The 22321-nt window shown below is 39.9% G+C and overlaps 1 protein-coding gene across 1 annotated transcript in view; it reads right to left on the bottom strand.

The window, feature by feature from the left end:
• The window catches only part of plxna2 (plexin A2), a 116571-nt gene that overhangs the window by 33654 nt on the left and 60596 nt on the right, over positions 1 to 22321 (bottom strand). The window contains exons 11-16 of the mRNA XM_079588276.1: positions 20346 to 20463; positions 10891 to 11027; positions 9711 to 9878; positions 7682 to 7775; positions 1163 to 1402; positions 836 to 976 (exon numbers count right to left, since the gene is read on the bottom strand). Coding sequence (XP_079444402.1) covers positions 836 to 976; positions 1163 to 1402; positions 7682 to 7775; positions 9711 to 9878; positions 10891 to 11027; positions 20346 to 20463 — 898 coding nt within the window. The remainder of the gene's footprint in view (positions 1 to 835; positions 977 to 1162; positions 1403 to 7681; positions 7776 to 9710; positions 9879 to 10890; positions 11028 to 20345; positions 20464 to 22321) is intronic.

Genomic DNA, 22321 nt, shown 5'->3' with positions numbered 1-22321 from the left:
TTAGAATATAAATCTTTTGTAACATTATAAATAATAATAATTCGTTACATTTATATAGCGCTTTATCTGAGACCTCAAAGCGCTTTACATAGAAGGGGGGGAATCTCCTCAACCACCACCAATGTGCAGCATCCACTTGGATGATGCGACGGCAGCCATATTGCGCCAGAACGCCCACCACACACCAGCTTACTGGTGGAGAGGAGACAGTGATGAAGCCAATCAGTATAGGAGGATGATTAGGAGGCCATGATGGACAGAGGCCAAGGGGCTAATTTGGCCAGGATGCCGGGGTTACACCCCTACTCTTTTTCGAAGGACATCCTGGGATTTTTAATGACCACAGAGAGTCAGGACCTCGGTTTAACGTCTCATCCGAAGGACGGCGCTCTTTTGACAGTATAGTGTCCCCATCACTACACTGGGGCGTTAGGACCCACACAGACCACAGGGTGAGCGCCCCCTGCTGGTCTCACTAACACCTCTACCAGCAGCAACCTGGTTTTTCCAGGAGGTCTCCCATCCAGGTACTAACCAGGCTCAGCCCCGCTTAGCTTCAGTGGGCAACCAGTCTTGGGCTACAGGGTGATATGGCTGCTAAATGTCTCTTTCAATCATTTTAATGCTTTTTCACTGAATAAATGTACGGTACTAATACAAAATAAAAAACTGACCCCAAACTTTTAAATGATAGTGTAATTCACTATATGGGAAAGGTACGTTTCCATAAACCAGAAATCAGATTTCAGGATTCGATCTGGATTGAAAAATATTTCAGAAAAAAACCTGAAAAAGATTTGAGCTGGATGTGTCCAACATACAGATGAATATTTACCATGATTTTGTACTGGCCGGTGAGATTAGGTGGCTCGCACAGCAGTTGGGACTCAGATACGGTGACAGAACAGGGAGTCTCTCCGATCAGAACGGTGTAATTAAGTTTCACTCCAGAGGCCAAGGGAACCAGATTCTTACCCTGGTACACACACACACACACAGCACATGTGAAAGGTTAGTTACGTTTGAAAAGCTTACACTACTGAATATTTAAGTGTATATCCATTATCCACACATACTTTCAGTATACATTGCATACACTTGAGTAACAGTCTGATCTGCACCTCTGAGGTCAAAGAGTCAAGCGTGTGGTGGGTGGATGTACCTTTAAAATGATAGGTGAGCCAGGTTTCTGTTCCAGTATGCCATTGGTGCTGAGAGGCTCAAAGTACGGGTTGGGGTAGTACATGAAGTTAGTGTTGTTGTACACTAGTAGAGCCTGCACATTATTGAAGATGAAACCGAACTCGTCCGCGTGCTTGACTGAGTCCAAACCCGGCCTGTACTCGGCTGTCAGCGAGGGAGCGAAACAGCTCATAGTCGTGGTGTTCAGAATCTTACAGACCTGGAAATGAGAGAGAGAGAGAGAGAGAGAGAGAGAGAGAGAGAGAGAGAGAGAGAGAGAGAGAGAGAGAGAGAGAGAGAGAGAGAGAGAATATGCTTTATTTTCATCACCAGTTTTTGAGAGTAATTGTTATTCATTGTTTCATCTCACTTCAGTTCTTTCCCATTAAGATCCCTTTGATACCATCTGTTTTCAAGTGTTTTACTGAACTGAAAAGACCGCAGATGCATTTCCTTTTGTTAGACAACAACGGAGCTGGAGAACAAAGGAACGACTACCTTTTAAATTCAAAAATCAGAAACAAACTCAGAGAGAAAACATTAAAAGTGTAAATTACGCTCTTCTGATCGAATCGCGCCACATCATGTGAGTGTTTGTACTTCATGAAAGAAATGAGCTGGCGTATCTACATGTCCAGGTCGCTTGAAAAACAAAGTTCTCATATTTTTGCTTAAAGAGAAAGCCGCATGTTTTAGAACCATTTGGATTTGTTGCATTGTGAAAGGATTGTTTCACAATTTCCCCATTATTATTAAAACTGCAAAGTACATCATAGTGATATTTGTTTTTAATTAACATTAAATTATGCTATTAGTATTATATAAAAAAAACAAGTTTAAAAAAATACTGTACAACAATTATTAGAATCTGAGAATATAAAAATGAGTACAAGTAAGAATTGGAGGGAAATGTAGTTTATTGGATGAAAATATTTAAATTACACTTAAACTTAAAAAGGCTTAATTTTCTGTCATTTATTTTTGTAGTATTTATTATGCTCTGCAAAATATTCTTTGGGGGATTAGGGACGTTTTTGTCAGAAGTTTGACATTTCTCGAGTTCGGAAACACAAGCAGCGCCGCTCAATGTATCGCTAACCGCGATGGCCTCAGATTCAATGTAATTTCATTGTTGAGCTGAAATGATGCAAACTGTAGCACTCTCGTGCCTCTCAAGTATGCAACCGTGATCTGTACTGCATAAACATCAGCAGTCACACTCGACGGACGCTCTCACCGATCCCTCGGAGTAGCAGAGAGCAGCAATGACGCTCCGACAACAAAATTGATTGCTGTGAAACTCTGACTGTGCCGGGAGGTTTTCATCTCGTTTCTTTCTTCTCTCCGACTCTCAGGGGAGAAACTTAATTAGAGCTAAATATCTTCAAAGCACGGCAGGACCGGCGAGCGCCACACCTCCTCCTCGCATCTCGCCTCCTCGCAGCCAGAGCCGCAATCCATACTAACTCATTTTGACCACACAAACTTGATTTTCGCGAGATTGAGGGTGCATCTCATTCCATAGCTTTTGGATCCTCATTCCTTTGCTGTTCCTCTTCGCTCGGCCCTCGAGGAGTGTATAATAAGTTATATTTGTCAATTCTGAGATTGAAATGGTTTTCTTGTCAGTGATTATTGCTCTCTAGGCCAGTGCCATTAATAGTAAACCCTATTACGAAAAAAGGCAGAATTCTCAGAATTAATTGACAGTCTGAGTAAAAAAAAAAAAATACAGCCTCTGGTTTTGGACATGAGGATTTGAGGATGGTTTGTCCCTCTGAAAGTGTATTTACATTGAAAATCTTTCTGAAACTCGAACCAGGGCTCGAACCTGCAACCTTCTGGTTCTGGTTTTCCTCAAATACAGCAAAGTATCAAGCATCTATAAGGACTGACTTACTATGCTTATTTAAAGTCAGGAAACTTGAAAAAGAAAACACGCTTCCAAAATGACAACTTTCATGCCAGCTGACTGAACAGCGTGTAGGTTTGAACAACATTTGACGTCGCCTCCGCGAGCACGGGTCTCTTCTAGGCACTTCGCATTACGCACCGTGTTTGCATGATAACTGAAGCTCTCTTGCAGCTCAGAGGGGCTGGATCTGGTTAAAAATGAATGGGATTCAATAACTCTAAAGTCACACTGTCATCAAAACCTGTAATCCCATTACACACTCCACAGCACCACACGTGAGGAAACCGAGAGGGCTCGCCGGTAATGCAGATCTAGAAAAACTGATTCTTACTGAGCTAAAGAGCGAGAGGCGAGAGTCCCTGAATGTAGATCAATGACAAGACACCTCTTCTAATATAAACATTATAAAAGACTTTTTGATGAATTAAAAAAAATGTATATGTACAAAAATGCTTAATTTATAATTGGAATATATTCATAAGTTTTTTGGTCAGTAAGATCTTTAAAAAAATTATTAATACTTTTATCCAGTAAGGATGTATTACATTGATCAAAAGTGGCAGTCAAATATTTCCATTTCAAAGAAATGTTATTCCTTTGAACTTTCTATTCATCAAAGAATCCTGAAAATAATGTATCAGGATTTTCACAAAAATATTAAGCAGCGCTGTTTTCAACATTGATCATAACAAGAAATGTTCCTTGAGCAGCAAATCTGCATATTAGCATGATTTCTGAAGGATCATGTGACACTGAAGACTGGAGTAATGATGATGAAAATTCAGCTTTGCCACCATATTATGAATAAAAAAATAAGTTATTTTAAAAGCGAATATTATTTCAAATTATTTTTTATCAATTAAATGCAGCCTTGGTGAGCGTACAAGACTTCTTTCAAAAACATAAAAAATCTTACCGACCCCAAACATTTTAACAAGCATATGTATACATATATGTATATGGGATGATGGTTGAAGGTTGCAGGTTTGAGCCCCACAAGATCCATGAACTATCATCGTTGTGCCCTTGAGCAAGACACTTAAACCAGATTGCTTCAGGGATATTGTCGCTGTAGTAAGTGTTCTGTTACTCAGGATTAAAGTGAGCGCTAAATTATTACTTACTCCGGTGATGACAGCAGAGGACTGTTCCGGCAGTTCTCCAGTTCACACACCACTCCTACTAAACACTGAACCTGCAACCTTTGTGTTATTGAATTGAAAAGCCATTCTGAAGGTTGCTGCCCAGCTAAGCAGGACAAGATAAGGGTCTAATGCGATTGAACCGTGTGTGTGTGTGTGTGTTTTTCTGTCCATCCGTGGCAGTGCCATGTCAGAGACAGATGCTGTGGGCACAACCAGCCTGGCACAGCCTGGAAGAGCCTTTCACAGCCTCTGGACGCCATCTGTTTCAAACTGGCTGATGTCACATTTTGTCTTGCTGTACCAGTTTGTTTCTTCACTTCCGCCCACATCAAGCTACCAGTTTTCCAACAAGGGGGGGCTAGCTTTCCACATGGATGGATTTAATTAGCAGGTTTTAATTGTATTTTAAATAGCACCTGCTGTAAGCAGAAGGAAATGCAGATATTGAAAGGGTCAAAAGCAAAGGTGTTTTTAGCTGTACTTCAGGGCCTGCACCAGACTAATAACATTCGACTTCCTCTTCTGTCCTTCTATGACCAGGCTGCAGTAGCTGCAGGTATTTGGCTGTGGAAATAATTGGGATCCTTTTCTGTCTCACTGAAATAATTGGTTTCAGGTTCTTCCAAGAACTGACACATGACTCAGCACAAAGCACAGTTCTACCCGCCTAAACTAATGAATCCAAACATCTCTCTACACTCATCTCTCTGTCTCTGGGACAAAGAGCTGCATGGAGACGGTGCTCCCTGGCTAAAATCTGTCTCGAGTTACTCGGGTCAGTGAAAACGGGTACCAATGCCTTGAAGGGATAGTTCAGCCAAAAGTGAAAAGTCTGTCATCATTTACTCATCCTGATGTTGTTTCGAACCTGTCTGAGTTTCTTTTCCTCTGTGGAGCACGAAAAAGATATCGTCAACTGTTTTTGTCCATACAATGAAAGTCAGGAGTCCAAAAACAACTTCCATTGTATTCCACAATTTTTTTGTTGCATAGAAGAAAGTCATACATGTTTTGAACCTATATATATATATATGCATATCCTTTAAACATTAACCTTTCTTGCTCGATTGGAACACAAAAAGTGATGTACAGTATGAACAGCAATATATCTTCTGAAGCAGACACGGCAAACTGACATAGGAGAATAAAAAGTTTTATGGTAATGACTGCCCACCATTTCTGAATTATGCCCTTTGTTGTTTTAAGTACATGCGCATGTAACTATATAACGAAGAAAAAAAAAATGAGATAGATGGAAATTAGGGTAAATGTAGAGCAACTATAAGGATCTGCACGATTGTAGACAAACGCCTGTGGCTCTGTTAAATGCTAAGATGCTTTTATCATCCATAGTTCATGTTCTTCATGTTGGTTTTTTTGCGAGCGCGCTCTTATCCGAGGTATCTGGGGAGGTCTTTGACACTGATTGGTGGGAGCGTCTGATCGCTTAGTTTTAGAAGAAAAAAAACTGAAGTGCCTTTGTGATCGGCTCAGATAGTGCCGTGCAACGCTTTAGGAATCCGTCTCCAGACTTCATTACCGAATCTCTTCTCCGCTGTATGTGTCAAGCCATTTTTTTCTTCTTCTCCTACTCCTCCTCGGGAGAAGACAAAGGTAGAAAAACTAATCTTTTAGCTATAATCAGGAAAATGATTAATGTCTCAATTGCGGGTTGGTGACAGGTACAGCAGGATGCACAAAGGCAATTGTCTGCCATTCGCTCGGCTTCTGAGAACCCCGCCAGGTAACGGGAGGGGAGGAGAGGAGGAAGAGAAGCAATTTGGGGAGGAGGCAGATGACAGTTTGAAGGCTGCCTTGACGGGCGCTCGGCTTTGATTGCTTTGACTCCGCGGCTGTTTTGTTCCCCATTTCCCTCTCCAAAAAATACAGAGGAAAAAGGGGGATGAAGAAATACGTAATCGTAAGCTCAACGGTTCATAAAAACGCAGGGAATCAAAGCCAGGTTGGGTCTTTGGTGATGACGACCTGAAAGAAGGAAAGCCAACCTTTCTCCGTCTACCTCTCTTTTTCTCGCTCTGTTGTAAAGAGTAAGAAAGAGAAAGAAAGAGAAAGACAGCACTAGCACCTGACACATCAGACAGCGCCCACACAACATATTTCAGGAGTCCCTTTAAGAACTCTAAGAGCTCTGGGCTCTGTGAAGCATGGAGGAACGCAAGCTTCTGTCACTCCTCATTGCGCAGTCGGTGTCTCTTTTACTAAAAGTGACTTTCGGCAGAACTACGGGTACATCTGTACAGCTGGGGACTGAAGTGCAGTTATGCGGTTGGAAACAGAGGAAGGATGGCTATAGCAGTTTTGCTTTCACCTCGGTGAAGTAGAGATAATGTGTGATTAGTGCTGTTCTGAACACTTCCACACTTGAAAAGACGCGTTTTACATAATCATCACATTGCTCATAGACATGCAAATGGGCAAAGACCAACATAGTGTCCTATGATACATCTTTTTTTGCCACCAAAAAACGTATAATTTCAATTATAAGCATTTTCCATATATATTAAGTAAATAGAAAGTGCACAAACATAATTGTTGATCTATCATACAGTACTGTATACAAAAATAAAAATAAAAAAGTATGATAATACAATAGAAGATATGAGACGCCACTGGCTATCCCATCCTCATGTCTGACCAGGCTGAAAAATCCTATTATGTTAATTAAACTTGGACCCCCTGCAGTGGAGAGCAAATTGAATCTGTACCAATTCCTTGGCCCTTGGGCCTTATTATTTTGGGGATATCTTTATGCTGACCAAGCCAATGGGTTTGCGGCTTATCGTTCTTTGAAACCCATTAACCAATACAACCCTTTTTAACAGGCCACTATCCACCAATACGGCATTGGATGGTTTTATGCAGGACTCTACAAATAATGGCCAACAAAACCCAGTTCGACAAAGGTGGTATGAGCAGAGTAAAATGCTCAAATTAAATGCCTCATCCGCACCACTTTGCGCAGACTGAATAATTCAGCAGGGTACTTAGTCGAAATTACAGATACACAGCTTGAAAAAGAGGTCACGCAGAGGCTTGTGGGTAGGAGATATATGAGATTTCTGAAGCTGTGGCAGTGAGTCACGACGGATCTCGCCTCCGTGGGTCAACAGAAAAGACAGAAATTAGTCTAATGCATCACAAAAAAAAGAGGCAGCGTGCAGATTGTGTGATCCTCTCTCCACTGAAAGTCACCGATAATTAACTCAAACCTGCAGACAAAGCATCCCACTTCCCAAGGTCACGCATCTCAGAGGTCGAACTGATACGATTCGGTTTCATCGTGTCGGCCCTGGTGAGATATCAGCTCACAAGAGAGAGCCTTTCTCCCACAAGCTCCTGAGCTCAGGTAACTAAGGTCATTTCAAAAGTGAGGGTGGATAATTGACGAACCACCGATAACGCAAACGAAGCTACTCACATTTACGGATTCCCGCCCGCCATACTTGATCCGAATCCTTGGCTCCTGTATGACATCCAAGTTCGTCCCGGTCACCACCAGAGGCGTGTGTCCGCTGAAAAACATACAAGAAGTCGTGATCGTCGATGGGGTGAAAACTTTGACGTTCCATTTGAAGCGAAACTTGTTTCTTTGTAATGTGGTGCTTAGAAGATAATAAGCTTTTGAGAAGGTTCTGATTAAAGATGCTTTTAACTGGCTTCAGTAGATTTAATCAAACATACTAGACGTGTCTTTGAAAACACTAAAAGAACAGAAGCAGCGGTGATCCTGCTTAGCATTCTGGGAATGTCCACAGCTTGATAAAGCACAACAAAAGAACAGAGCATCTGGGAGTGGAATGGGTGAGGAGCTCTTGCTCTAGGTGTTTCAGTTGTTTACTCTTGAGCACTTTATTAGCTGGGAGCCGCTCGTACGCTGTTCTGTTCGGTGTGGGCAATGCTCTGGTACAACAGCTACAGCACTGTGACTCAATCTACTGACGCCATGGCATGGGACACTCACCCACAGGAAAATCACATAAGAGATCCATTCAATATCTCAATTTGTTTCTCCTATAAAGCAATAGGATCAAATGAGAGAGACAGCAACAGTCAGAGATCTCAGTTTTTCTCATCAAATTCTACCGGGCCAAAAGATCAGAGCTATGCTAAATGCATTCATAACTCTGTTAAAGGCATAGGTCACCAGAAATTAAAATGATGTCATTATTTACACACATTTGTTTTTCCAAACCTGTATGACTTTACTGTATTCTGTGGAACACAGGGAATATTTTGTAAAAAAAAACGGAAGTCATTGGGCTCCAATTTGGTTTGGTGCCCAACGTTCTTCAAAATATCTTCTGTTCTGTGTAAATATCTATTATGTACCACAGAAGAAGAAACAGTCATACATGTTTAGAACAACATGATGGTGAGTAAAGGAGGACATTTTTGGTTTACCTACCCCTTTAAGTCTCCTAAGCTTTCTTTCTATTTGTAGGCATGATTCTATATGCTTATGTATCTGTGAGTTGGGTATTTTTTCTGTATTTCTAACTCCAGCTTGTAGTGAACCTGCATCTCAGCATCACTTATGAATTCTCAGCATATTCTATTTCTGTCTCATTTGTGCTACTGTATATAAATCATGTGCAGCACTTTGGTATGAATATATACAGGATATGTATAAAAGTATGGAAGGTACAGTAGGGTATGAGATCACATTGAAAATCTGGGATTCAAAATGTAATTTAATTCTTGAAATAAACAAAGTTTTAGAACTTTGAGCATTTTAAACACAAAGAAAAGTTATTGAAAAAACTTATATCTAAAAAACTAAAACAATATTTTAGATTCTACATTATTTCTATGTCATTAATCAAATAAGAGCATGCGACTGACTCCTGACAACCTGTGTGTTGCTGTCATTACAGCAAGACATTTTGAAACGTATGTACATTTTTGAGTTAAACTTTTCACTCAATTGTTATGCTAATAATATCGTTCCTATTTAATTTAATTCAAATGAGAAAATATCAACAGACTTTTGGACCCCACTGTATCATATGCTGTTATTTAAAGTTATAGTCAGACATAAGATGTACTCTGCAAAGACAGACTGTGCAAAGATTTCGGGACTTCAGCAGAAGCACATTTTTAGATCTCAGACGTGACTTAAAGCTTTACTTTCATAAAACTATCTTCATGATCACCCTGTCATGGTGTAAATACTATGAAAAAGATGAAAGGATCTATCTGGATGCAAGTCAGCCATTTATTAATGTTCACGAATAACAAAGCAACACAAGGCCTTGAACAAAGCTGCAGAACTGCATTCAGTGAATCAGATCAATTTCTTTCAGGAATGTGTCTGACATCCATTCAAACGGTCTTGGAATCATCAGCCTCAAAAAGTCAAAAGTGTTTGCTAACAGTGTTTGAAGGCCACACACTATCTGATTTGAACAATCCAATACTAAAACAATGCATCATATATGTACTGTTACCTGGCAATGCTCCATTCTGGTTCGACGCGTTGAACGGTGGGGTCGTCTATATACTCAAACGTCAGGCTCCCTCGGACCTGGGCGCGATCCACACTCACGCTGATCTGAACCGGCCCTACTCCCGTCAGAGAAGGGGCGGAGTAACACACAATCTCCGTCATAGATCTTCTGTGGGCAAAGAAAATACAAACCAGTCAGATTCTGACAAGAGGCTAAGAACAACACTAAGTCTTTACTTAATAACAGATGGCTAGACGTATTGTTCAGACACACTATATGTGGCTCTCCGCTCTTTTTCAATTGCAGTCTTTTCTTACAGATCTCACTGAAAGTGCTACCTATGGAAAGTGAGCATTAGTGATTCTCTGCAGCGTATTAGAGAACGCTCAGCTATTACTTATGGCAGCCTCGCACACGCTCGTACGCGATCAGGAACGCGTCATCCTTCCACAGGAACAGAGGAAAATAGAAATCCGCAATTAGCCGCTACACTCTCATGCATCTTAAAGCACTACAATCAGCCTCATCTTTAAATTGAGATCCTGGAGTGAGAGGAAAAGGAGGAGATATAGGAAGAAGTCTGGCGGGGAGTATGATATTTACATACAGAAGTATGCTAGCGAAATTAGAGCAAGAGGAAGAGGAAAGGCGGATGAAAAAGAGGAAATCTCGAGGAACTTTAAGCATTTAATTAAAGGAAGTTTAAGCAGGAAGTCATCCGAAACGCTCTCTGAGGGATGTAAAAAAGTTTATAGAAAGTTAGGATCAGCAACTTTCTTCTGACATCAGTGTCCATGTTCACACTATTATACAGTTTTGGTCAAAAGTTTAGAAACATTCATTTGTTTAATGTTTCTTACACTCACCAAGGCTGTATTTATTTTATCAAAAATCTTTTGAAAAAAATAATAAAAAGGTAATATTACGAAATATGATTACAATTTAAAACAATGGTTTTCTATTTTAATATACTTTAAAATACAATTTATTTCTGTGATGCAAAGCAGGATTTCCATCAGTCATTACAGTCTTCAGTCACATGATCCTTCAGAAATCATTCTATATGTTGACAGCACTAATATATGTATATTATTTTATATAATATATGTATTACTATGTAATATACATTTTTTATACTAGGCATAACAGGATACAAAAAAAAGAAAAAGAAAAATCATACTCATAAAACTCGCAGGTCTGGTTCCCAAAAATCACAGTGACGCTGCTGCCTGCCCCCAGGTTTTCCCCCATTATGGTCACTTTAGTTCCCCCAGACTCTGGACCCCGACTGGGGGATAAACCCGTGACTGATGGCATCTGCAGACAGAAAGAGAACACAGGTAGGAAACAAAGAAACAAGCTAGAGATAAAGTAGGCTTTATTTCAAGATAAAATACATTGTGTTTACATTTTGTTATTAATTTATTTTGGTAACTGCCCATGTTACACATCTTACATGTACCTACTACAGTAATAACAGTAAATTATGCATAATTATAAGCAACTAACCCTAAACCAAACCCTAATCTTAACTGTAATTATTATAGGGAGTACTTTTTGTTATCACTCAGTACTTATTTGTATAATTACACTGTAACAAGGGCAAGTGTAACCTTTCATTTTATTTACACGTGCAAAAGTTTGCGGTGGGTAAGATTTTTTAAATAAATGTTTTTGTCTCTTATGCTCACCATGTTTTCATCTATTTGATATTAAAAATACAGTAAACACTGTAATATTGTGAAATATTATTGTAATTTAATACCATTACAACTTATTTAGAAGAAAAACATAAAATGTACCAGCCAAAAGTATTGTTTACCTGCCATGAAACTGGCAGTAATGACACCAACATTTGCCAACATCTCCATTGCCAATTTCGATACCACAGCTAAAACTACTAGCCTAATATTTAAAAATGAAAACAGCATTGAAGACACTGCACACTTCACTGTATAAATTAAATATCCTTATTAATGAATCATTATTAAAGTTACAAAGTTAATTCAGTCAAAGCAGTGAGTGATTTTTCCTTCATCCTTTGTTGTTCGAATAACATTAAAAACACAAACAGCAGCAGGAATTTTAGGCTGCTGTCACTTTAGGAGTGAATACACAGATCTAATTTAGCTTACTGATACTGTACACATGCGTTCACTTTCCCAACTGTTTACGTTCACTTAAGATATGACCGACTATGTTTACTAGGATAATTAACATTTTTTGACAACTGAATTTGTCCGCTCAAGTGCAAGAAGACGTGAAATATAGCTCAGTGTGGTATTTGTGCGGTGTCTGACCGCGGATGTGTGCGCATGCAAAACTTTTCACACAGCGCCTGAGTAACGAAACGAGCTCCCTTTCAAGTCTTCTTGTCAAGGATTAAACTTTAGTGAAAATGAAGATGCTGACCCGTCAACTGTCCTGAGCGTCGTTCACATCTGGTCATATTTGTACACGTTCATGCATTGCTAGAATTCATAATAATGTTACTGGCCAACTTGTGAGTGACATGTTTCATATACGCGCCGACTTTTACTCGCATACATGCATACATAAATCTATTTAGTGCTGTTAGTGGCAAAGATATGACACAGCCTAGTTTTCTGTATCAGCTGAACACAAGCATGTTTTGAATCTGAAACTGCCTAGATGTGGGTGGCAGTTCCACAAAAGACAGCTACGTTTGTAAATAACAACTGTCCTTCATGAGTCTCATTCGCCTCATTCGCCGCTGAGCTCACAAATAAAGAGCGAACGCTACAAAGAAATGCCATTTCCAGTCTTGTCTGAGTGATGCGAGCTCATGAAAAGCATGTCTGAGGATAAATAAAAGGCTTTTAAAATGTTGTACATAAACTCTCTGGTTCCCAGTTCTCTTCCTTTATTGTGCGCAGGGACTGAAAATAGCAGATGGAGAAACGCAGAAACAGACAGCTCTGTGTCTTAAGAAAGCGCATGAAATGGCTGGTGGCCGACTTCACACGTGCACCGACTAAGAAATAAATTAACACCAATTTCGGTCTCGCCTCTCATTGTTCTACAACCGGTGGGCCGCTCAGGGACTCCGTGTTGTCCGACAACATTTGTCGGAGCGGTTGAGATAACACGCTGCTTTTTATATTTGACTGCGATATGAAAGGCGTGCAAGGAAATCACACGCACACTCACACAAACAGTCATAAACACATACAGGAAGTGGCTGAAGCGCATATTGTAATATAAACAGCTCCCCTAATTAGCAGAGGCCGTTAATTGTGGTGCTATGGATAATTGTTTGCCTTGGTGTGCGTGTGAATGCTGCCGTTGATTATCTATTAACCCCAGGCCGGCGGTTGGGTGTTTGAGACAGGTGCGCAGGAGTTCCCACAGGTGCTCCACTGCGACGAGACAACATGGCAACCATCCTTCCTTTGATTCGCTTAATGGCTTTTATTGTCTCCATGTTCAATGTGCGCTCCCCCGTGGTGTTTCGTGTTCATAATCACTCAATATTTTAATAACCGAAAACAAGTTCTATTATGTCGACGAGAGCTGCGCTTCTTAACGGAGGAAGCAGGGCTGCTGTTTTACCAATAGTAATGACACACACAGCAGCAATCTGTAAATTAGCTACTTTTTACAGCATATCTCGAGTCTTTTGTGCTTGATGAGTGCATTAGTTCAATAAACACGCTTTTCTTTTAATGTCTTGGCAAATACATGTGCAAATGATGTTATTAACCACTAATCCACAACATAATTTCAGAATCTACTGAAAATGCACAAAAATACTACTTTAAAAAGGGCCAAATAGCACAATAAAAATGCCACGCAAGCCGTAAAAAGGTTAATTTATTGACCTTATGGCTTTTAATGACTCTAAATTTGCATGGAGAGACAGTTCCAACACATTAATGGAGTGGTTTCCTAGATAACTGCCTGGACAAATTGAAATATATAAATATAACATGCAAATATACTGCTTTTGTACCAAAAACGTAGCAAACTAATAGACTTTTTGGACATGTTCTATTACAGTACCATGGTATTCTTCAAACTGGTGGTTGCGAGAGGGTGCATACAATTTAGGAACTTAGAAAACAAAGTAATTATGTGTAGTGCAATATTGTTTAACACTTTTACTGAGTATTTGGCAATATTGCCACTTCATTTTTTATTCTGCTTAAGAAAAGTAGAACCATGAGATTTATTGCATTTATCTATTGCAGTTCTTTGTGAGGAATAATATTAAGTATTACAAGAGCAAAATAAACAGTGTAAGATCAGAAACTAACATATTCACTTCTAATGAGAGATATAGATTTTTGCAAGGCCTCGTGAATGTGCAGAAGAAAGTCTTTGTTCCAAAAGCGTAGCTATTTGAACAGCTGAAGAACAGTGTGTTGAGTCACTTCCTCTGATTTGACATTTTCGCTGAATCGCTTCTGAGAACAAAGCAACCTCAGCAAGGTTAACCTGTCCAGAGGCATAACATCATGTGACCCGTGAGTTCTCTTCAATGGACCAACTAAAGCTCAGTTTAATAAAACCAAAACAATGGCCGGTTTCACCACTACCTCACTGCATTATTTAGATGTAGCAGAGCTCAAGGAAATTAAACTCTATTGACACTTGGAGCGCTGTGTTTGTGTTTGAAGCTCCGTCGACTTGATTCATAAATCGTTGATTTTGTTCTTTACACTAATTTAGAAACGAGCATTTTCTATTTTTCCAGCGTGTGAACATATCTCCGATACTACTCTCTATAAAAAACAATCGGATTGCTTTGATATCGCTAGTTATATCCAGATTCAGATTCAGATTCAGATTTCTTTATTAGTCCCCAAGGGGCAATTCAGTTTTACAGCCTACCCATCCAGTAAGGTTAAAAAACAAACAATCACCTACACACACACAGCACAATATACACATTCACCTGCCAGTGACAGACCAGAGCATTGGGATACAAGACAGTTGTGTAATTAAGAGGTATCATTTAACAGTCTTATTGCAGAGGGAACGAATGAGTTTGCATAGCGGTTTGTTTTCCGTATTGGCACATAGTACCGCCGACCTGACTGCATGAGAACAAATCCCTCCTTGAGTACATGATCTGGATGGCACAGTATTCTGTCTGCTTTTTGGACTACTCTTATTTTCCAGAGATAACCGAGATCATTTAATTGGGTACCAGTGATTTTTGAACATACTTTAACAATCTCGTTCAAGCTCTTTTTGTCCTTCACAGTTAAACCATTAAACCAGCCCAAAAAAGAAAAAGTTAAAAGACTCTCAATGAATGCCTGATAGACTGTGCATAAAATTCTCTTACAGACCCCAAAGGAGTTCAACTTTCTCAGCAGGTATATTCTCTGGTTATCCAACTTTCCAACTTTCCGAACTTCCGTTACTATCTCTAACGATAGCCCGCTAGCATTGCTCGCGTGGCCTCGCCTATCGACCGTCTTATTTACACTCGAATCACTGAAATCGCTCTGTTTGTGTTGGAGTTTGTGTTTGTGCTTGTGCTTCGAATCGCTTGTTGTGTTTGACGTTTGTGTTTGTGCTTGTGCTTCGAATCGCTTGTTGTGTTTGAAGTTTGTGTTTGTGCTTGTGCTTCGAATCGCTTGTTGTGTTTGAAGTTTGTGTCTGTGGTCGAACCGCTTTGGTTGTGTTTGGAGTTTGTGTTCGAATCGCTTAACTGTTAACGTTAGTTTGTGAGCGTGTGAACATATCTCCGATACTACTCTCTATAAAAAACAATCGGATTGCTTTGATATCGCTAGTTATATCCAACTTTCCGAACTTCCGTTACTATCTCTAACGATAGCCCGCTAGCATTGCACGCGTGGCCTCGCCTATCGACCGTATTATTTACACTCGAATCACTGAAATCGCTCTGTTGTGTTTGAAGTTTGTGCTTGTGCTTCGAATCGCTTGTTTGTGTTTGAAGTTTGTGTCTGTGTTCGAACCGCTTTGGTTGTGTTTGGAGTTTGTGTTTCGAATTGCTTAACTGTTAGTTTGTGAGCATGTGAACATATCTCCGATACTAACGTTACTCTCTATAAAAAACAATCGGATTGCTTTGATATCGCTGGTTATATCCAACTTTCCGAACTTCCGTTACTATCTCTAACGTTAAGTTAGCCCGCTAGCATTTGCACGCGTGGTCTCGCCCATTGACCGTCTTATTTACACTCGAATCACTGGAAGGATACGGGTTCTATCCATGATTTCAGTCCTAAATTAGTAGTGATATTGGTAGCATCACTGCTAATTTATTGTTCATCTGTCATAATGGCGAATATATCGGATGTGTGTCTACCTCTGAGTGCAGGTGAGGACACGTTTGAGCTGCATTCGGTGCGGTTGGAGCTGGAGTCCGTGGAGAAGCAGATCCGTGATCTGCTGGGGAGGCAGGCCGAGCTGCGAGACCGACGATCAGCGCTTGAAGCATCACGCGCCGATGCTCACAAGTCAGTGGTTAGTAACTTTTCGACTCCGGCCTCCTCTACTCCGTGTATTTCTCTGCACAGGACCCGAGCACCCCTGGTTTCGTTTACCCCGACACCGACACAGCACCATGGACCCTGGATGATGCCACAGCGGAAGACACGAGCCAGGACCAGAGCAAGGACCTCTCCGCCCCTCCCGGTCTTCGAGATCTCCACCCGGAACCGCTTCTCCCCTCTTCGCGAGACGGAACGCGACGACGCTGTGATCATCGGCAGTTCCATGGTCCGGCATGTCCGCGCTACCTCAGGTAAAGGTTTGGTGCGCACTCACTGCTTTCCTGGTGCTCGTGTTCTCGATGTCGCTGCGCAGGTCCCCGAGATCCTGAACGGTGACGAGCGCGTCGGAGCTGTCGTGCTGCACGCGGGGGTGAACGACATCAGGCTGCGGCAGACGGAGGTTCTGAAGAGGGACTACAGGAGCCTGATCGAGACGGTACGCAGAACATCGCCTGAAGCAAAGATCGTCGTGTCTGGACCGCTTCCCACGTACCGACAAGGACAAGAAAGGTTCAGTAGATTGTTTGCACTAAATGAATGGTTGATGTCATGGTGTAATGAACAGAGACTGCTCTTTGTAAATAATTGGAATCTGTTTTGGGAGCGACCTAGGCTCTACCGTGCTGATGGCCTGCACCCCAGCAGAATCGGAGCGGCTGTTCTGTCAGACAACATTTCCAAGACGTTACACACCATATGACTAGTAAGTCAAAGTCCAAATCACATTCTTTGCTGTCCCAAATTAATTGATATAAGTACCAGTGTAGAACACTATATAGAAACTGTGTCTATTCCTCGTTTAGGGAGGCCAAACAATAAATCTACTGTAGGATCTAAGAAAAATCTAATTGTGATTAAACCAGAAAATCTCAATATTAGTGAACAAAAACAATTTCTAAAGCTAGGTCTTCTAAACATTAGATCGCTTACACCTAAGGCGGTTATTGTAAATGAAATGGTCACTGATAACAGCTTTGATGTACTCTGCCTTACTGAAACCTGGCTTAAACCAAATGATTATTTCGGTCTTAATGAGTCCACTCCACCAGGATACGGTTATAAGCATGAGCCCCGTCTGATTGGTCGTGGCGGCGGTGTTGCAACAATCTATAGAGATATTCTTAATGTTACTCAGAAAACAGGCCACAGGTTTAATTCGTTTGAAGTACTTGTTCTAAATGTTACGCTCCTAGATGTAAGAAAGAAATCCCTATTATCTCTAGCCTTGGCTACCGTATATAGACCGCCAGGGCCCTACGCTGATTTCCTAAAAGAGTTTGCAGATTTTCTCTCAGATCTATTGGTCAATGCCGATAAGGCAATAATTGTTGGAGATTTCAACATACACGTTGATAACACAAATGATGCGTTAGGAGCTGCGTTTACAGATTTATTAAACTCCTTTGGCGTCAAGCAAAACGTTAGTGGTCCCACTCATCATCTTAATCATACTCTAGATTTAATTATATCATATGGAACCGATCCAACCGATATAGATATTATACCGCAAAGTGATGATATCACTGATCATTACATGGTAACTTGCATACTACGTACGGCTGAAATGTGTCATGTTGCGCCACGTTATCGACCAGGCAGAACAATCCTTCCAACCACTATAGATAGATTCTTGAATAGCTTACCTGATCTATCTCCGCTCCTCAGTGAACCCAAACAAACAGAGGAACTAGAGGAAATGACTAGCAGTATGAGCACCATTTTCTCTAGTACATTAGAAACTGTTGCACCAATTAGATTAAAAAAGGTTAGAGAGAAAACTAAAGCACCATGGTACAACAGTGCTACGCATGTTATCAAGAGAGAAACTCGTAACTTAGAGCGCAAATGGAAACAAACTAATTTAGAGGTCTTTAGAATCGCGTGGAAAGACAGTATGTCACGTTATAAAAAGGCTCTAAAAGCAGCCAGGTCTGAGCATCTACGCAAACTAATAGAAAATAACCAAAACAATCCAAGGTTTTTATTTAACACCGTGGCTAGATTAACAAATAAACAGACATCACCTGAACAAAATATTCCGTTACATTTTAATAGTAATGATTTCATGAATTTCTTCACTGAGAAAATAGAAAGCATCAGAAACACAATTGTAAATGTACAATCTTTGACAGCGTCTTATGATTCAGCCTCAATTATCGCCCCTCAAGAACAACTACAGCGCTTTACAACTATAGGACAGGAAGAGCTAAATAAACTTATCACTGCATCTAAACCAACAACATGTTTATTAGATCCAATACCCACTAAACTACTGAAAGAAGTGTTACCTGTAGTGGAAGAGCCTCTTCTCAATATTATTAACTCGTCTCTATCTTTAGGACATGTTCCAAAAACATTCAAGCTGGCAGTTATAAAACCTCTTATTAAGAAACCACAATTAGATCCAAATAACCTAGCAAATTACAGACCCATTTCAAATCTTCCATTTATGTCTAAAATACTAGAAAAAGTTGTGTCCGCTCAATTGTGCTCTTTCTTGCAAGAAAACGATATCTATGAAAAGTTTCAGTCAGGATTCAGGCCACATCATAGCACAGAAACTGCGCTGGTTAAAATTACAAATGATTTACTTTTAGCTTCTGACCAAGGCTGTATCTCAATACTAGTTTTACTCGATCTTAGTGCTGCGTTTGACACTATAGATCATAAAATACTCTTAGATCGACTTCAAAATTACACTGGTGTTCAGGGACAGGCATTAAGCTGGTTTAGATCGTACTTATCAGACCGTTACCATTTTGTCCATTTAAATGGGGAAAAATCAAAGATAACGTCAGTAAATTATGGAGTGCCACAGGGATCTGTATTAGGCCCCCTGCTATTCTCAATTTATATGCTGCCACTTGGTAATATTATAAGAAAACATGGAATAAGTTTCCACTGTTATGCTGATGACACTCAATTATATATTTCATCTAGACCAGATGATAACACTAAATTATCTAAAATGACAGAGTGTGTTAAAGATATAAAATATTGGATGACGTGTAATTTTCTTCTATTAAATTCAGATAAAACGGAGGTATTACTGATTGGTCCAAAAAACTGCCCACAAAACCTCTTACAATACAACCTTAATCTAGATGGACGTCCTGTTACTTTATCCTCTACAGTAAAAGACCTGGGTGTTATACTAGACCGCAACTTGTCTTTTGAAAATCATATTTCAAATGTCACAAGAACAGCCTTTTTCCACCTTAGAAACATTGCTAAGCTACGTAATATGCTCTCTGTTTCTGATGCAGAAAAGTTAGTTCATGCATTCATGACCTCGAGACTAGATTACTGTAATGCTCTATTAGCTGGTTGTCCAGCATCCTCCGTAAACAAGCTACAGTTAGTCCAAAATGCAGCTGCTAGAGTTCTTACTAGGTCAAGAAAATATGATCATATAACACCAATTTTATCATCTCTACACTGGTTACCTATTAAGTTCCGTATCAATTACAAAGTATTGTTACTGACCTATAAAGCCCTAAATGGTTTAGCTCCTGTGTATTTAAGAGATCTTCTATCGCCATATATTCCATCGCGCTCTTTAAGATCGCTAAATTCGAGGCTTCTGGTCGTACCTAGGATATCTAAGTCCACTAAAGGAGAGGGGCGTTTTCACATCTAGCTCCTAAACTCTGGAATAGCCTTCCTGATACTGTCCGAGGCTCAGACTCGCTCTCCCAGTTTAAAACTAGATTAAAGACGCATCTCTTTAGCCAAGCATTCACATGATGCATCTCATACCTTTTATACTACAGTTAAATCAGATCAAATGGATTCGTATTAAGAACAGCAGCTACGCTAATTATTTCCCATCTGCCTTTTTTGTTGTTATCTCGGGACGCCTGTCCCGAGATAACTCAAATAGAGTTTGTCAGCTCCAGTTAGTATCCAGCCTCTCATGGAGACTTCAGATGCCCCAACGCCTGTGATGAGACGACTCGACGCCTGTGAAGAGACGACCCAACGCCGGCGATATGTTATGCCCTAAATTTCATGATTAACTAACTGTATTTTTGTATGTATATTTTTGAAATGCATTTTCTGTAAAGCTGCTTTGAAACAATGTGTATTGTGAAAAGCGCTATACAAATAAACTTGAATTGAATTGAATTGAAGGTCTTACCACAAAGGAATAGAGCTGTGAAGAGCGGGTCTGGAGCTCCGGCTTACACTCCCCTACGCACAAATGGACTGGGCCGGGTTTACTGTCCTCAGGAGCGGCGTCCATCTCACATACAATCCTGAGAAAGAAGAAAAATACAACGTTACATATAATCTGGACTTGAATGAAAGTCACCTAAATGGATGGATATCACATATCACCCCCTCATAGCTTCTGTACAAACAAATCCAGGTCCATCCAGTCCCTATGGTTACAAAGCTTTAACGCTTCTGGACTTCATCCAGACTAAGGAACCAAAGCACTGGAAGTCATCTCCAGTCCTGCTGAGTGATCAGTATGCGACTCTCTCTCTCCCTCTCTCTCCATTGATTTCCTCTTGATCTCAATGTAATTTTTGCTTTGATTGCTTTAGCGCACACATTCCATTAGCCGGATTGACAAGACCGCCCTATGGGAGTAGGGCGTTAGCATTAAAACCATACGTTAAAACCATACGTTCCTGTAGGTTCTGCACTGCATTTTGGGTGTTTCTGCAACTATAGGCACTTTTGGGAAATAAACTCTTAAAACACTTTTCACAGTGAAATATTTAATTTATCCACTAACATAGTTAAAGGTGTATAGCGCAATATTCTGAGTTTTTGCAGAACTATGCCACCTTTGGCGGCAAGCGAAACTGCAGCCAGAGATGTGCACGCACTAGACAAAAGTTTTCTTTTTTTTATCTTACGTGGAGTTTGCGTTGGTGTTTGAAATGAACTACAAGCAGGTCTCTTACAATCCATCTTCTACGGAGAATGCCGGCGAATACACAAACCTGCCAGACATAGCTATGTGAGCGTGCCGTGAACGCGCATGACGTCACGCCTAGTCTAATATTCCGGCCCGAATCCCTCTTATTTATTTTACTTTACAGGATTATGGAGACAATCTCAGTGATCAGAGAAGGGCTCATTCAGCCCATCAGGCAATTGTTTAAGCATGTATGGGTTAGAAAAACGGGTATTTTTAACATGAAAAGTTGCTTAATGCACCTTTAACATATAGAAAGTCTGACATTGTTTTTTTTCTGAAAGTGTCACAGTTCTACCACATCTTAAATTAAATATTGTGTCTAATGGCACTCTGTTATAGAAATGATGGTCCCGGAGAGAACATTTTAAACTTTCTTAGGATAAAATGGCAGAATCCTTTGGTTTGCAACTGATAGTCTAACTACATACAGTAGCTAGGATTTTATGTACCGGTATATTAATAAACACGCTCTTAAATATTATTTTCACACTTTTTGCATAATTGGACAAAACTACAGCTTGGAAATGACAAAAAATATTCTGCTCACAAGTGATATTTACCATTTTCTTTGTTTTCTACACACATCAGAAGTATCTTGTTTAATCTCAACTCTTCATTGACACTGTTGTCATCTTGGAATCCAAGTAAACCAACTATTGGAGCAAAATCCGTTGGTATGTTGGAAATGACAACTAATGGACCTGTATGTTTTAAAACATGTTTTAATGATAATCAAATTTTTTAAATAAAAATATTAAAGGGATAGTTTTTTAAATGTACTTACTCTCATGTTGTTCCAAACCTGTATGAGTTTCTTTCTGTTGAAGACAAAAGAAGATATTTTGAAGAATGTTGGTAACCATACATTGACCAAAGTCAATACTGTTTGATTACCAACATTTTTAAAAATACCTGCTTTTGTGTTCAACAGAAGATAGAAACTCATACAGGTTTGGAACAACTTGAGGGTGAATAAATGATGACACAATGTTCACTTTTGGTTGACCAATCATTTTGGTATGAACTATTATTTTACTCTTTATATATATATATTATATATTATATATATTATAAAATATGGGGTCATGGATTCAACAACTAATTCTATACATAAAAGCCTTTTTCAAAAGGAAGACATGTTTTAATAAAAAATATCAACCCCTGACATATCGAAGTGCCTG

Source organism: Phoxinus phoxinus (assembly GCF_949152265.1).
Source record: "Phoxinus phoxinus genome assembly, chromosome: 18".
Taxonomy (NCBI): domain Eukaryota; kingdom Metazoa; phylum Chordata; class Actinopteri; order Cypriniformes; family Leuciscidae; genus Phoxinus; species Phoxinus phoxinus.
The sequence above is the reverse complement of the archived record's forward strand: the minus strand, read 5'-3'. Positions and strand labels throughout refer to the sequence as shown.